Here is a 17,561-nt window from a genome sequence, read left to right as displayed (position 1 = left end):
CAGAGGCTTGGAAAGAAGGTTGGTCCTTCCACCCATCGTTCGTTCATTCATTCATTCACTCACCACACACGCACTAGACACCAGACCCTGTACTAGGAACTCGGGCTAACCAGAGCCGGCGCCTCTCCTAGTGAAATCGTAACGAAACAAGCGAGACTCGTTTCCCACGCGGAGGAGGAGCCTCCGGGCGAAGGAGGCGCGCCTTTCTCTCGCACTGAGACCTGTCCAGCCCGCCCTGTCCACTCCCCCAAGATGGCGGCCTCCCCGACGCCTACTCCGGCGCCGGCCGAGGGGGAACCTTCCCACGCCTTCGGGCTACCGCCTCGCCCCGGCCCCTCCCGGCCCGCCGGGGACTCCGCGGAGTCAAACGGCCCCGAGGCGCCGCGCCAGGAAGTCCCAGCTGGGCATCAACGCCCAGCAGCACAGCAGACCCCCGAGCCCCGCCCCGAGCCCGCCCCGAGCCCGCCCCGAGCCCCGCCCCCGAGGCCCGCCCCACGAGGCCCAAGCCGCCTGCCCGCGTCGGCGCCTGTTGACGCCACTGGGGGCGTGTCTGCGGGACCCGCGACGTCGCGACGCGTCAACAATGGCGACTGCGTCAGCGTGAGCTGGCCTCCGTTGTCAAGCGGTTTCCAGACGTTCCGGCGGGGCCCGCAGTCATCTTAGAATCGGCCGGCGGGGAGCACAAACACCTTGTGCCCTCTACCGCCGCGTTGTGGATCGAGCGGTGGTGTCAAGACCCGGCGGGACGAGCCAGGTGGGCGGCGGGGCCGGGAGCAGCGGCGCCTGCGCGCGGTGGGCTGGGGGCGGTGCGGCTGGCGAGCGGCCCTGACTTCCCGGGGGCTGCTGGGGCGCCGCGGGGAGGCGGGCGGGGAGGCGGGCGGGGGGGCGCGGGCTGAGCACGGCCAGCCTCCCTTTCTCTGTTCCCCTCCAGCGTCACTTCGGCCTCTTCGCTCTCCCGGACACTGCACCTGGGCTAAGTCGGCAACATGAGCGGCAACAACTTGGATGAGAACGACGAGTTTGATGAGCAGTTGCGAATGCAAGGATTGTACGGAGGCGATGAGGACGGCGACACCGAGAAACATCCCGGTGGAGAAAACGATCCTTTCCAGCAGCAGCCGACTGACACCCCATACGAGTGGGACCTGGACAAGAAGGCTTGGTTCCCCAAGGTAAAAGTCGCACGGGCGCCGATGCGCAGCGGGCCCGGCTGTCCAGCCTCGCGGGGCGCTCCTTTCACGTTTTCTTTGCTGAGGTCCTGGGTTAGAGCCCCTCTGGATAGTGACGTTTCTTTTTGTTGTGTCTGTAGCAGAACCGACGTGTAAAGGAACGGAAATCTTTAGGGAGATGGCTTCAATGTAATTTAATTATTAAGCCTTTTCCATGCCTAATAAATTTTATCTATAAAGGTTACAGTTGGTGACTGCTTTTTATTGCAAAGAGGAAAAACACCAAGAGCAAATTCAGTCGATGTTAATCTCACGTAGTCTCAATCTTACTTATCCTAGGAATTCAGATGTTTAGCTGATGTGCTAGTGCAAAATTCAGCTTCTTGATTTGATAAATTGATCATCCTTTACTGATTGAACTTTGCACCTCTTTATACTTGCCTACTAAATTTTGTCCCTAGACACGTATGTTTGAACCATATTACCACGGGAATATGACAAGAGGTGCACAGAATATGGATGGAAAAGATCTGAGCATATTTATTTAGAGTACTTGGAAATTGTGAAGTATTCTATTTTAGCTTGAAGGTAAAATGACTGATGTTAAGCTTGGCTCTCTAAACTTTTTGGTCAAAGTACCCTGTTAATCAAAGTCTCACGGTATGGGTGGAAAAAAAGGATACTTATCACATACTAATAGACTTGCAAGCCAGTAATACAAACTGTGTCTCCATTGTGTAATTTGAGTGTGATTTTTTAATTATTTATTTCACCTTTTTTCTTTCCCACTTTGTATTTGTGTGTATGTTCCAATCCCTCCGAATTGTTAAACTTACTATTTCACTTGGCTGCTGGTGGTGCCAGCTAGAGCGCATATTTGGCTTCTTCAGCCTTCGGAGTACTTTAACAATCGTCTGATAATGGATTAATTTGTGGCTTTATCTTTTTACGTTATGGAAGCCCATACCTCTTCAAACTTCAAGTTTTAAATTTTCCTCATTCCTGTGTGTGCCTAACATTGATTGGTATGAAGATATAACTATATTTCTTTTGTTGTGCGATTGTGTTTTTTCCCTAAGAGCCAGGAGGATAGATGTGAGTTGGATTTGTTCTTGATTTGTTCTGACATTAAATGATAATGTGATTTAATTAGTGGCGGTGTTAAAATAGCATTTAATTTTATAATTGTTAGCCCGATTCTTTACACACCAAATCAGAGTTCTACTCTTTGTGTTCTCTGCCTACAGGTATTTAAATATTTAGAGTACATATACTTTTGTTCATCCATATAGTAAAAGAAAATTTGATCCTGTTAGATTATTAGTTGACTGTTGGTTTTTATTCTGTTTATTGTTATCTGATACTTCCTTTGTTATATTTATTTGTAGCCTTAGTCAAGTAGACTGCAGAAGTAGTAATTTACAAATGAAACAACTAGAAAAGGTGCCAACTTAAAATGCCTTTAATAGTATCTCAGACTTTTGTGCTGATAATCCAAGTACCCATGTCTTAATTTTTTATTATTTTGTGTGTAGTTTTTCTATATAAGGTGACTGTTCTTGCATTTACACAGAAGCACTTGTATGTTAAGTTGTATAACTGAATATGCTGTTATTTAACACTGTAAACTTTTTGCATGAGGAAATCATTTTTGAATTTATGTATGTGTGCTAAATTTCTTGTTTAGATCACTGAAGATTTTATTGCTACATATCAGGCCAATTATGGCTTTTCTAACGATGGTGCGTCTAGTTCTACTGCAAATGTCCAAGATGTCAGTGCTAGAACTGCAGAGGAACCTCCGCAAAGAAAATCCCCCGAACCCAGTGATACCAAAAAGAGGGGAGAAAAGAGAAAGACTGAATCAGGCAAGTGGATTTAGCTTGCAAACATGAGTGTAAAAATTAAAAATATGAGTGTGTGTGTATATATAGTTACTTTTTAGAGAATTATAAAATAGCTTTGACAGAATCATAAGATGGGTTTTTTAAATATTATTATTTGGGTTCATATGTTGGCTCTCTCACTAACCTGTGGGCATCTGGTAGGCTATTTCAGTTTAGCTCAGTTCTCAGTTTCTTCCTTTGCAAAATAGAGCTGTCATTAGGAGATTATCTAAAGTTCTGTTTGTAAGGTGATTTTTTTTTGTACTTTTTGAGTTTAATTAAACTCAAGAAGTCAATTTTGCTTCAGCTTGGCCAGGTCTAACACAGTAGATTGGAGTCAGAAGCAACTTACGCCAAGGCCTAAAGTCAGTGCAAGGGTGAGGTTTTTTAAAGGAACCAAGATAAACTAGCCATCTTTTTTCAGACTGGGCTCTGAAACAAATTACTTGTCCAAAGATCCAAATACTTTGAAAGCTGGACAGTGATTTGATTTAATCTGTCTTGTTCTAAAGGTAAGAAAAAGTTTCTGGAAGTTTTGAGAAACTGCCACACTGTCAGGATTTCATAATGGGACTCTTACCTTTTCTGGCATGTGTTTTATTTATTTATTCGATTTTGATTTTTAGGATGGTTTCATGTTGAAGAAGGCAGAAACACAAATGTGTATGTTTCTGGTATGTATACCTTTTTAACCACATTTAGAGTAGAAAATATTTGATTTTGAGATTTTTCACAAAGTGATTTTTAGTTTTCAGTTTCTCTAAATTCTATTTTGTATCGTTGTGTCATTATTTGTTCAGCTATTTACGTGAGTGAGGAATATGTTGTGTTTTTTTTTTTTTGAAACTGAGAAAAATTAAGTGTATGTAACTTTGCGTGCCATCCTTTCTGTCTGCTTTAGGTAACTCACAGCTGTTTGCCCCTTCAGATTCATTGATACAAGGCCTAAGCAAAGCATGATTTTAATGTATATTTGAATACATTAAAACATGACATTTCTTCACGTCTATAGATGTGAGATTTTTACATACTTTTAGAAAATCAAAATTGCGCTCATCCAAGTTATGGATTTCGAATTGGTAGAATCCCTAAGTAATGCTCACCTTTGTTTTAGATGCCTTTATAATTTTTTCCCCCTAACGTCACAGGTTTGCCTCCAGATATTACAGTGGATGAATTTATACAGCTCATGTCCAAGTTTGGCATTATTATGAGAGATCCTCAAACAGAAGAATTTAAGGTCAAGCTTTACAAAGATAACCAAGGAAATCTTAAAGGAGATGGACTTTGCTGTTATTTGAAGGTTAGTTATGTGGTCAAGTAAGTTTCTCCTATCTCTGTTTCTTTTTTTTTTTTTTTTTTTTTTTTCATTTTCCTATCTCCATTTTTAACTCAGGAACCAGGGCTATAATTTTGTATAGATGATAACCAAGAGTGAGAGCTATTCAAAACAGGATGTGAAGAAAACTGTTGTTTCAGGTTGTGCTTGTGTGCATCACATTGGTAAGGTTATTCACTTGCTCTTGTAAGAAAATATGTTATCAGGTCAAGGTATTATGTAAGTCATATGACTGAGGTACTTCTCTTGTCTTAAAAAAATTCTTGCTGCAAAGATCTCTTTAGGAGTGTATGCATATAATCAATGCAGAACACATTCTAAAAATCTGCAGAGAAAAGAAAGCCAGTAACATTTTATTTGCCCATTGGAATGAATTAGACCAGGGTTTGGCAAACTTCAGCCCACTGCCTGTCTTTGTAAATGAAGTTTTATTGTAACCGGGCCACACTGATTCATTTACGCATTTGTCTGTACCTCCTTTCACATTTCAACAGCAGAGTTGAGTGGTTGCAACACAGACCACAGGGCCCGTACAGCCTAAAATATTTACTCACTAGCCCTTTACAAAAGTTTTCTGACCCTGAATTAGACCATAAAGATGATAACTTATGCTTACTGCTTTGAAATATATTTTGAATGAGAGAGAAGAGAGAGTGGAATTAACAGACATTTGCAGAACTTTATTTATTCATGATACCATAAAGGGCATGGGGGGAAGCTCAGTGCCAAAGGCAGCCATCATTTTTGGAACACCTGTCCCCTTAGGAGCATGTGTTATGCATTACTGCACGGTACAAAAGAAATGGGCACAGTGATGGCGTGTACATGTGTCATGGAACCTGAAAATAATTACAAAGCAAAATCAAAGTGATGAAACAACAGTACCAACATCACAAGTGTGTTGCAAGTGTACAACACTTCAGTGAAATCAGAGGGTGGGTAAGATTAAGCTGACAAGCTTTGGGGAAAATAGGTTTTTGACCTGGTTCTTGAACATGATGGGATCACACATGAGTACGACCATTATAGGAAGATATTTATGTAATTTTCAAATGTAAGGAGATTGAATGCTTTATAAGTTCTTCAAGGATTACTAAAAATCTGTGAACAGATTCTTAGGGGGTTTGATTGGGTTTTAAAATTTTGAAGAGAAAAATGGGGTTTTGACAAGCTTGATATGTCAAATTTATGACCCATAAAAGTGCAAGATTGCCAAACCAGTAAATTGAGTTCCAGAAGAATATAGTTAATTGTTCCAGGATCCATATTTGATTGCGTGGCTGAGTTCAGTTGTCCTTTTGAGTTCTCCTCAGGTCCTCAGATCTTTGAATCTGTGTGGAGCTGACAATTGCCCCCTTTGTGTAGGACCCCGAATCCACAAGTGTGTGTAATGTTCAAGCTATCAGATAATCATCTTGTTCCCAGTATATCACAGACCTACATTTTAATTGGTGGACACAAAAGATTAAAGGCTGACTATGCTATTCCCGGTTTCTTGAGTCACCTAGTCTTTTAAGTAGGAAACTTTTAGAATTTTAAAACTGGAATGCACCTTGGAAATCACACAAGTCCATTTACCTCATAGTATAGAGGAGAAATTGAGATTCCAGGAGGCAAAACTACTATTCCAGTAATGGTATAACTTATTGAGTACCTACTGTATGCCAGTCTCTATCCTTTATGTGCCTTATTTCATTTAAATTTGTCAAGAACCCTGCAAAGAAGGCATTTCCATTCCCATTTTACAGATGAAGAAATTGGGGCTCAGGGAGCTTGAATAACTTGCCTAGGTTCACATAACTGGTTGGGGACAGCTATGTCTTACGTACACATTTTCCGATATGTGTTCTGTAGTTCTTTATTCCCATGTAGGTAGTTGCATTTAAATCTTTATTTTATGTATAGTCATCATTCATCTAAAACACTCCTGCTGAAGTTTCATTTCAGTGTGTAACTGACTGACTGTAACTTGCTTTCCCTTTACAAAGAGAGAATCTGTGGATCTTGCATTAAAACTTTTGGATGACGATGAAATTAGAGGCTACAAATTACATGTGGAGGTGGCAAAGTTTCAACTGAAAGGGGAATATGACGCTTCAAAGAAGAGGAAGAAGTGCAAAGACTACAAGAAAAAGCTGTCTATGCAACAAAAGTTTGTGGTTTTTTTTTTTCCATTTTGAAAGATTTTGTATAAATATCCTAGAGTATACTTTTGGTAATAACCACCTAGTTTTTTTTTTAACGTCTTTATTGGAGTATAATTGCTTTACAGTGGTGTGTTAGTTTCTGCAGTATAACAAAGTGAATCAGCTATACATATACATATATCCCCATATCCCCTCCCTCTTGTGTCTCTCCCACCCTCCCAATAACCACCAAGTATGCCTACAGATTATTTTTAAAGAATTTTATTTGCTATACACCTGAAACTAACACAACACTGTAAATCAACTATCCTCCAATATAAAATAAAAATTTCATTAGATCATCGGAAACCCTCAGTAATCTGTGTAGTAGGATAATTTGGCAGTGGTGGTGTTTTTCTTTTTCTGGGGTATTCATTTTTAATATAACATGGGCTTAAATGAAATAAGAAAGCCATCTCTACAGAAAATGTTGAACATCAGATTAAGTAAGATGGTTTAGGTTTATATACTGGAGCCATTAGTTCATTTTTCATGTGGCTGGAATCAGCTACACCAGGAGCTAAATTTTTACATACAGGTTTGTAATTAGGAGTTAGAAATTAGAAATGATAGGTTTTATCATTTTATCATGTACTGTGTGGTTGTGTATAGTATATACAGGTCATCAAGTTTCTATTATTCCCTTAATTTAATATGTTTTTTGAAATATTCTGGTTTTAAGAAATGATCCAAAATGATAAGTACTTTTATCAGAGTGAATTCTAATAACACTTCTAACACTATGCTTAAACTAATGATAAAATGATCAAAGAAGCATTTAATTGTGATGTCTATAGTTTTTACAGGAATCGTTAAAATAGATACCTAAAAATTTTATAAACAAATCAGTAAGATTTAAGATAGTAACAAAGAGTGAATAGTTTTACATATTTCAATGCAGTTTGTTCTTTATAATCGTAAAATACCAAAAAACCAATACAATTTGAACATTTTCTTGGCCTCAGTGTCTCTTCCTAGATAGTCATAGATACTAAATAATTAGCAATTTTTCAGGAGTCTCATTGGAATGTTTGTAACCAGCCAGCAGTTCTGAAAAATATATATATATTCTGGGGATTTCAGATACTGGGTCCATCTTTCACCTGCCCATTATTTTTATTGAGAAAGTTGTCATGGAGCTGTGACTAAAATATACATTGTTGTTTTGGAATCAAATAATTATCACTATTTAAGTGCTCAATAAGGGATTATTTAACTGCTCATTTTTTTTTTCGCTCTGATAAATCTGAAACAAAATTCACAGCTTCTTGTTCCTGCTTTGTCGCATTAGGCAGTTGGATTGGAGACCTGAGAGAAGAGCTGGCTCATCCCGAATGCGCCATGAGCGAGTTGTCATCATCAGAAATATGTTTCATCCTATAGATTTTGAGGTAGGAAGCAGAATTCTTACTGATAGAAACATAGATATACTTTCTTTCAAGGGAGCCCAAAGCTTGCCTCACCTCATCTTTCTCATGTCACATCCTGCACGTTCCTCTAGTCTTCAGGGTCGGAAAATGATACCAAGAATCAACTGAAGGTTTCAGATTTTCCCAGGTTTAACCCAGCATTCTTTTAATCGTATCACAGGTAAACCTGTCTAATACCTGTACCGTGGCCCCAAACAGCAGCTACTTGGTATGGGAAATGATTAAAAATATAATCTTTAAAAGATTTATGGGAGTCACTTGTGGATTTTGAGTGCAGTTCAACAATGCAGGCTGATTTTGGTGGGGAGGACCAGTTTCACACTTGGAATTGAAAACTTCACTTTAGTGCTAAAAGTTTGATCCTTAAAAAAACCTTAGGTTAATGAAATACAGCCCCTGACATTTGAGTAGCGAAGGTTGTTTTTTTAGGACCCAATCTTTACAAAACTCTTTAGTGGCTATTAAGAAGACTTTGTAATAATTGGTGTCCATGTAAGATTCTAGGAACAGCAAATAAAAGTGAATAAAGGAGGAAGAGCTACTAGAGAGGTTTAAGGAATATTAATTGCCATCAGGGTACCTTGTGTTATGTTCTGCCTCTTGTCCTTATCTCTGTGTTTTGGCCTAGACCGATGGGATCATTCATGGAAGAAGAATTCTTTATTCTCTGCCTGACTTCTGAAATTAATGATAACAAATTATACATAAGAAAAAAAATGTTCATAGTGTAAAATTTCAGATGGTTTACAAATGATCTAGTTGCACCCAAGGCCCACTCTTGTTCCTTTTGTGCAGTTAAGCAGATTTAGAGTGACAGTGTCATTTTACCCCCCTTAGAGAGGGCACCAGAATTGTCTGGTGAACTCCATCTCTGCAGATAGTGATGTGATAGGGTTTACCATGCACCTGTGGAGTCTGTGTCTTTTGAGGTCATTGGAAGATACCTGTGGTCTATTTATACTGCTTGGTGTCTCTTCTGACTAGAATCCTGAAGCATCTTGAAATACGGCAGAGCTGCTTTAGACTTGCAGTGATAATGAAGCATGTTTAAAAAATACACATATACACATGCACACTAGATGCTTTTTGAAATGCTATCCCTGCCAGGTGGGACTTTGAAAGGCATGCATAGATGTATCATGGTATCTAGTCTACTGGGTACAACTCCAGAATTTCCTGTGATTCACCTACATTTTATTTCCTTGGTAGATAATTGGTTTTTTAATTAGGTGACCTATTACTTTCTGTGACTTGAGATCCTTGATTCACAACATTCCATACTCCTAACACTGGGACATGAATATAAATGCAAACTTAATTCATGAAGTATCTGGGCCCTGTGCAAGTTGAAGTGTATTGTGCAATTGCCTTTACTTGTTTCCGCCTCCTGCCTTTGCTCGTTGAGACCCTAATTTAAGTCTAGCTATCACCCTGGGCACACTTAATTTTTCCTAGCTTAACAAATATTATTTCTTCCAAAAAGCCGCATTTATTCTTCCTTGACTTCCCACAAATTTCCTCCAGTGGATATTTTTAAAGATAAAAGTCTCATGCTTGTAAATTCTTGATAGCTTAAAGAAAAAAAAACTTTATTGGTTTAATATAAACTTTGGAGTTATAGAACCTTTATATTAACCCTGTTTTATCTTATTCATAGCATTTATTATTATCTGAAATAACTGGATCTTCTCCGTTAGAATGTGAGCTCCATGAAAGCTGGGGCTCTTGTCTACCTGGTTTGCTGTTATATGCCCGGTGCTTAGAATCATGATTGGCCCACAGTAGGCCTTCAGTATGTATAGGAAGAAAAAGTGAGAGAATGATTGAATGAAACCCTTTTTACTCACAAGGCAGAGTGTTTTCATCCACTCAAGGAAGAAAACATTTTCTCTTTAGCATCTTTGCAAATGAAGGAAAGTTTTCAGACGGCTGCACCACAGGGGCTGGGAGTGCAGTGATGGGCTTCAGAGTTCACGGGCAGAGAAACCCTTGATGCTGTCCTTGTTTGCCCATCTGACTGGTCTTGTGTGGTCTGACGAGTTTGATGAGAGCCTGTCAGAAGTCTTGTTTTTTTGCTCAGTGTCTCGTGGGCCTGAACATAAAAGTGCATCACTGTAGTAGACTGTCCAGTATGCTAGACTCTAGCCACATGTGGTTAAATTTAAATTAATTGAAGTGAAATAAAATGAAAGTTGAATTCCTCGGGTGTATTAGCCATGTGTGGCTAGTAGCTACCATATTGGATAATGGAGTGTTCACTTCTATTAACACAGAAAGTTCTGTTGAGCAACGCTGTTGTAGACATTATATAACTCTGGATAGAGGTGTTCAACTGGAAAATTGCTTTCATTGGACGTTTTTGGGGAGTGTTTGATTTGTCCAGAGATTCCATATGAATCTAAAGAACAGATCAGCACTGAGGTTTGTAGTAGAAGACAAAGACTGAATTGTCAGGTAACCGGGGTGTCATAAAGAAATCAGATTTTGTGGGGTGGAATACAGGCACACCTTGTTTCACTGTGCTTCGCTTAATTGCGCTTTGCAGATACTGCTTTTTTTTATTTTTACAAATTGAAGTTTTTGTAGCAACCCTGCATGGAACAAGTCTGTCACTGCCATTTTTCCAATAGCATTTGCTCACTTCATTTCTCTGTGTCACTTTTTTTGGTAATTGTCCCAGTAGTTTAAACATTTTCATTATTATTATATTTGCTATGGTGATTTGTGATCAGTGATCTTTGTTACTGTGACAACTCGCTGAAGGCTCAGATGACGGCTAGCATTTTTTAGCAAAGTATTTTTAAATTAAGGCATGTCTTTTTTAAACATAATGCTATCGCACACTTAATAGACTACAGTATAGTGTAAACATAGCAGGAAAACCAAAAAAGTTCGTGTGACTTGCTTTATTGTAATATTTGCTTTATTGCGCTGGTCTGGAACCGAACATGCAATATCTCCGAGGTATACCTGTATATATTTATTCCAGACAGTTGACTAGTGTTAGAACCAAAATACCTAGAAATACCCTTTGGTATCAGGGTGAACAGTGAAGGCTAATATTTTAAATGTAACTTTAAGGGGTTTTCAGTATTTAATTCAAAGCCTTGTTTAAAAAATTCATGCCTGGCAAATTTGAATACCAAGAGGTGAAGAACCAAAACTCAGATGCAAAGGTAGGTTTCTCATTGTGTATACTAGCACTGTCCAATAGAAGTATAATGTGAGCCACATGTGTAATTTAAATTTTTCTAGCAGCCACAATACAAAAACAACATGAAACGGGGTAAATTAATTTTTATGATGAATTTTATCTAACCCAATATATCCAAAGTATTATAATTTCAACATGTAACATAAAAATGTTAATAAGCTATGTTACATTGAAGTTTTTTTCCCCTTTGGTACTAAATTTTCAAAATCTGGTGTTTATTTCACACCTGCAGCACACCTCAATTTGGACTAGCCACATTTCAAGTGCTCGGTAGCCACGTGTGGTTAGTGGCTACTATCTTGGACAGTGTAGGTTTAGCTTGGAAAAGAATGAGAAATACGGTTTATTTCTGGGAAAACAAAACACCACCCTGGAAAAACATTACAAGTGTTGACTGTGGAAAGTTTCAGCGTTTCAGCTGAGTTTAGTCTCAGGTCTGTTGCTTGCAAAGTGTTGTCTTTAGAAAATTTTCATGCTTAGCTAGGTTTAAAGATATTTCCCAGGGGAGAGGGTTATTATCTTTAAGCCTCATGATACTATAGAACAGTGAAGATATATTTGTTTTTCAAGCTGGTAAACATGAAAACAGAGGTCTGGGAAGTCTTTGGCTGAAATTTGATATTCTTGTAGGAAAGGCACTGAGACTTTGATAAAGAAATAAAAATGGTAATTCACCCCTCCCCCTATAGTGGAATCATGCTTAAATTTGTTAAATATTTTGAAACAGTTTTTGTTTGTTTTTAATATAACCCTGATTTCCCTTGGTAAATAAAATGGAGTTACAGTTTATCAAACTCTGAAAAAGCTTTTATTGACTGTTCATTGCGTGAAAGACTGTGCTGTGTTCTGTAAGGTATTCAAAATTCAGTCAAAGGAGATTCCTGCCTGTGGAAAGCTCACAATCTGATAGGAGCTACCCCACACACATACACCCCCATAAAAGCCACCACATGACTTTACCACATGAGTACATGGAGTTTATCTCCATTCCCCATTCCTCTCAGGCCTGACAATTTTCTATAAAACAAATTGCCATATTCTCCACAGTTAGATTTTATAAGTGGGAGAAATCCAGAGTCCTGCCAGCTGTACTCTTAGAAGCTTCAGATTTATAGGATTTGATAGTTTTGATTTTAAATTTGATTTCAGTAACTGCCTACCAGTTGTTTGTTTTTGCCTTTTGACAAAACTTTAGGAAGGAGAAGCCACTTGTCATGTTTTGCTGTTCTCTTTAGTTGGTGAGGAACATATAAACCCGTGAGATAGACAAATTCATATGCTTCCTAAAAAGTGTAAGTCTGCTTCATTAGAAATTTGTAGGTAGGAGATCCTCGTTTATATTTGTAGTTGAAATTCAAATTGATAACGTAACTATTTTATGAGCCTTTTTCATGCATTGGGACTTGGAGGCAAGATGAACAGGAACCCTTATGGGGGAGGTTTACGCTGTGAGTTAGAATAGAATAGAATCGTGGAAGCACAAAGAACAATCTTAGAACACTTAGTCAATGAAAGGGATATATGTCTCCCCGTTACAACATTTCTGTAAATAGGAATCTATGCAGAACACAAAATAAAGTTTCCTCATCGGTACAGTCGTCATGATGCCGGTGCAGAACATAGGAACTAGCAGTCTCTGACTTAATATGTGCCACAGGACTTCACCTGCTTCAGCTGCTGTTATTTGTGATTTCCACTGACACTTCTCTTCCCTCTCCTTTGCCACTGCACACCCCTAGTGCTGCGTACCATACTTGCCCGTTCCCCATCTTAAAGCAGGGCAGACCTGTAGTAGTAGCAGCAGCTGTGGTAGTCTAACTTCATTTGACTTTGATTTTTTTAATTTTGGAGACTGCAGACAAACAACTAACGTTAAGCAAAACCTTTTTTTATTTGTTGGTTCGTCAAAGTAAGAAATTTGATTCTCAGGATTTATACTTAAAGAAGGGGGCCAAGCCCATTTTAATCAAGTGTGTTTTTGCAGCATGAGCCACTGGTGCTGAACGAGATCAGAGAAGACCTTCGGGTGGAATGTTCCAAGTTTGGACAAGTTAGGAGGCTCCTCCTCTTTGATGTAAGTTCATGGCTTGGGCAAATGATTTCTAAAGCAATTTTCTTCCATTTTAATAAGTTATTACCAAATATCAGTATGCCTCCAAATTTTACGTAAATTTTTTTTTTTTTTTTTCTTTTTGCGGTATGCGGGCCTCTCACTGTTGTGGCCTCTCCCGTTGCGGAGCACAGGCTCCGGACGCGCAGGCCCAGCGGCCATGGCTCACGGGCCCAGCCGCTCCGCGGCATATGGGATCCTCCCAGACCGGGGCACGAACCCGTATCCCCTGCATCGGCAGGCGGACTCTTAACCACTGCGCCACCAGGGAGGCCCGCGTAAATGTTTTTATGTAGTAGGTCTGTGTCTAGTGGTAGTCATCTGTAAGCAGTATTAGATAGCATAATTAGATGAACGTAGATTACAAGCGAAGGCTTTGATAGACATGATATCCCTTGGTTATTTTCCTTTATCATCACTCTAGAGTTTATGATCAGGTGAAAAAAAGTATAAGAGACATGTGTGAGACCGTATGGTTCCCTATTTGGCCACATCTCTCCCTCTTTCTGAATTATTTCTTCTTCCATATTTGGAGAAGAACAATCAAGAAAAATACTCTCCTGTATGTTCCCCTTTTCACCTTTTTTTAACATCCAGAATCAGCACATAATAATTAAAAGAGTCACCATTTATTGATTGCATACTACAGCTACTTTACATTTATCTCATTAAGTCCTCCAAATCCTCTGAGGTAGGTAGGTGCCATTTTACCCATTTTATTTAGTTAGCCATTTTACAGATGAGGAAGTTTAGAGATTGAGCACCTTGCCCAAGGTCATTCAGCTGATAAGTGGCAGAGCCAGGATTTAATCCCAGGGCTATTCAGCTTCAGAGTCCACATTCTTAACAGCCATACTGTTCTGCGTCTCGTTAGTGTTAGCAGCAGGAACATTTCCAAGGATATCATGCTTGGTTTTTGCTAGACAATGTTAAGCTGAAGAAGCAGCTAGCTGTGTGTTACTGGCTGCAGTAAAAAAGAAGAAAGACTTCATACATAAAATCTTTAGCTCAAATGATCAGAAGGAACACTACTTCCTTACTTTGTCAAATGTATATGTTTTACTTTAAACGTTCTCATTCATTCCTTCTTTTTCTTCCTTGTCTTTCTAGAGACACCCTGATGGTGTGGCCTCTGTGTCCTTTAGGGATCCGGAGGAAGCTGATTATTGTATTCAGACCCTCAATGGAAGGTGGTTTGGTGGCCGTCAAATCACTGCCCAGGCGTGGGATGGGACTACAGATTATCAGGTGAGTTCTGCAACTGTCAAGGGCACATGAGTTGTTTCATTACCAACAAATACTGATCTAGCGGTTTTTCACATAAGTTTTAAGTTCTGTTTAATCTGTTTAACAGTACTTCTTTTAAATAATCCTTTATATTCAGAGTACGGAAAGAAAAATGTTTCAATCTTTCAGTTTATAAGTCTGAAATCAGTTTATAAGTCTTGAGGCTTGCTCAGGCTAGCAATAAGAGAAGAACAAATTAAAGCGCTTCTCTTCCTTTCTGTCTTGTAAAGTACAGACAGTTCAATTATTAACTTTTTAATTGATGAGACATTTCTGCAGTGCTGTGGTATTAGGCGTTTATTTAAATGATCTTAAGGTCAACTCTAGTAAATCAAGATGTAAAGTGTTGGAAACTGAAGATAGGGAATTGCTTTAATTTCCTAAAAGTGATACCTTATAAAATCAGAGTACTTTCGGCGATATTAGAAATGTTCAGAGATGCTGTTACTTCTTTTGGCCTAAAACATATTTTAATGGCAGTTTCCATGTGTACACAGGTGGAGGAGACCACGAGAGAAAGGGAGGAAAGGCTGAAAGGATGGGAGGTTTTCCTCAACACTCCCGAAGCCAACAGAGGCCTTCAGCGTTCAGATTCTGTCTGGGCTCCAGAAAGTGTGGGGCCTTCTAGAGTTAGGCATTTTTCAGAGCACCCTTGCACATCTCAAACGAATGTTCAAGAAGCCACAACTGAAATGGCATTTGAAGAACCTATAGATGAAAAGAACTTTGAAAAAACAGAAGATGGGGGAGAAGTTGAAGAAGCTGCTTCTGAAAAAGATGCTAAAGAAGGTGGCCCTGAAAAAGAGGCTGAAGAAGGCTGTCCCCAAAAAGAATCTGAAGAGAGCTGCCTCAAAAGAGAGTTTGGGGAAGGCTGTCCCAAAAGAGCGCATGAAGAAGACTTCCCCGACAGAGAGTCCGGAGAACGCAGCCCCGAGAAAGAGCATGAAGAGGGTAGTCCTAAAAAAGAGTCAGAAGAGAATGACGCAGAAAGAGAGTCCAAAAAGAAGATATGCAAAACAGATCCTGATGAGAACGGCCTTGAGCAGGAGCCTGAGGAGGAGGCCAGCCCCCAGAAGGCGGCTGAAGATGGCAGCTCAGAACAAGGGTCTGAAGAGTGCTCGGAAATGCAGTTTGAAGACGACTCCGAAAAAGAGTTAGAAGAAAACGGCCTTGAGAAAGGTTTTGAGGAAGAGGGCTCTGAGAACGAACTTAATGAAAACATTCTCGAAAAAGAGGTAGAAGAAAATAACTCTGAAAAATCAGAATTCGAAGATGACAGCTCTGAGAAAATGTTTTATGAAGAAGGCTCTGAGAAGGAGTTTGACGAAGAGTCAGATGAGAATGAAGAAGAGGAAGATGTGTATGAAAAAGTATTTGACGATGAGTCGGATGAAAAAGAGGACGAAGAAGTTGCAGAAGAAAAGGGGCTGGAAGATGTGGTTGAAAAGGACAAAGAAGACGATGCAGATGAAAAGGTGTTTGAAGATTCAGATGGAAAAGAAGATGAGGAAGATGAAGACACAGATGAAAAGGTGTTCGAAGATGACGACTCCAACGAGAAGTTATTTGATGACGATGCCAGTGACAAGTTGTTTGAAGATTCCGATGAGAGAGGGACTGTGGATGATTCAGGGAACGTTAAGGAGGAAGGGCCCCTGTCCACAGGCAGCAGCTTTGTCCTCAGTAGTGATGAGTACGATGAAGACGATGATGACATTTAATCCCTTAAACTTGCTTTGTAGAGTGATTCCTCCATCTCTGTTTTGCCTCTGCTCCAGGGTAATTACTAGTAGTGTTACATGAACGTGTGCCTAGAGGTAGGATGCCCTTAGATCAATGCAGTGAAGTGTTCGTGATTATCTATACTGGCTGATTTTAAATATATGTGAACAAGTCAACTGAATTCTTCTCCTTTGTCATATTTGTTAAGTGCATGCAGAATAATATTTTTTAAAGTATTCTGATTGAAGTTTGTGATATTCAAAATTTTAAAATAAGTTGTTAATATGCAGAAACAAAATTAGACCTGAGTTAAATTGCATTTTTAATTATTGCTATTGCTTTATTCGTACTAAAGTTTGGTTTTTCTAAGGACCTGAAAAATCCCTGTAGGAGTGTCCTTGCTTCAGCTTATGATGTTACCACTGATGTCCCCATTTCCCCTCTCTAAACCAGAACATGTTACTAAAACTTATGAAGTAAAGAACACTTTGGAGTTTTTCCCTGCCCAGTCCTCGCAAGTTACTTTTATTTTTCTTTTCTACCCTCTTGCCATGAAAATTGAGTCTTAAACGTGCAAAAGTAAACTTCCCAAGGTCCACAGCTTCCATTATTGAAAATACAGAGGAAATCAGAATTCTACCGTGTACTGTTTGGGCCCCTCTAGAAGCTGATTAAAGTTACAGGACCTTTACCCAGAAAAATCTATGCATGCACTACACAATCTTTTGTATACAGTTTGGGGTGGTTCATGGATCCCCTGGAGTTTAAGAACTTTTATCATGCATATTTCAGATTTTTGCTTTTGATTTTGTTCTAGAATCACGGTATCTAGTATATGCTAAGTTGTGTAGTCCCAATAAAAATTTGGGTCTTTCTTGATTGTGCTTTCCAAATTCAGTATTGATGAATTGACTTCTGATGTAGCATTAAGAAGTTATTCTCATAAATTAGAAGAATTAAAATAAACTGCATTGGTGCTTTCTCATTATACCGTCTGTCAGTGTAATCATTACCCGCTATAGACAGAAAAGAGTTCTTGTACTTCAGGACAGCTTTCTGAGAATGTTTTAGTTGATGTCTGGGATCTATTAGAAATCTTAGGCTTTTCACCAGGGATAAATCAGTAAAAGAGGTGAAGAAAGTTAAACATAGAAAAACTGCAAACCAAAATAGTATTCCCTTTGAAGATAAGCCAGAAGCATTTAAACACTGTATTTA

The 17,561-nt window shown here is 39.3% G+C and overlaps 1 protein-coding gene across 2 annotated transcripts; it reads left to right on the top strand.

The window, feature by feature from the left end:
• The first annotated feature begins 558 nt into the window (after positions 1–558).
• Positions 559–17,339, top strand: HTATSF1 (HIV-1 Tat specific factor 1). Of its 2 annotated transcripts, XM_060087908.1 has the most exons (10): positions 559–754; positions 932–1,172; positions 2,857–3,037; positions 3,682–3,729; positions 4,204–4,358; positions 6,383–6,546; positions 7,872–7,971; positions 13,209–13,298; positions 14,445–14,582; positions 15,119–17,339. In XM_060087908.1, the coding sequence occupies exons 2-10, from the start codon at positions 987–989 to the stop codon at positions 16,340–16,342; spliced, it is 2,286 nt and encodes a 761-aa protein (XP_059943891.1). In that variant the 5' UTR covers positions 559–754; positions 932–986; the 3' UTR covers positions 16,343–17,339. The 2 variants fall into 2 exon arrangements, with proteins under 2 accessions (XP_059943891.1, XP_059943892.1); XM_060087909.1 differs by lacking the exon at positions 3,682–3,729.
• Positions 17,340–17,561: the final 222 nt, after the last annotated feature.

This window comes from Mesoplodon densirostris, chromosome X (genome assembly GCF_025265405.1).
Source record: "Mesoplodon densirostris isolate mMesDen1 chromosome X, mMesDen1 primary haplotype, whole genome shotgun sequence".
NCBI lineage: Eukaryota > Metazoa > Chordata > Mammalia > Artiodactyla > Ziphiidae > Mesoplodon > Mesoplodon densirostris.
The sequence above is the reverse complement of the archived record's forward strand: the minus strand, read 5'-3'. Positions and strand labels throughout refer to the sequence as shown.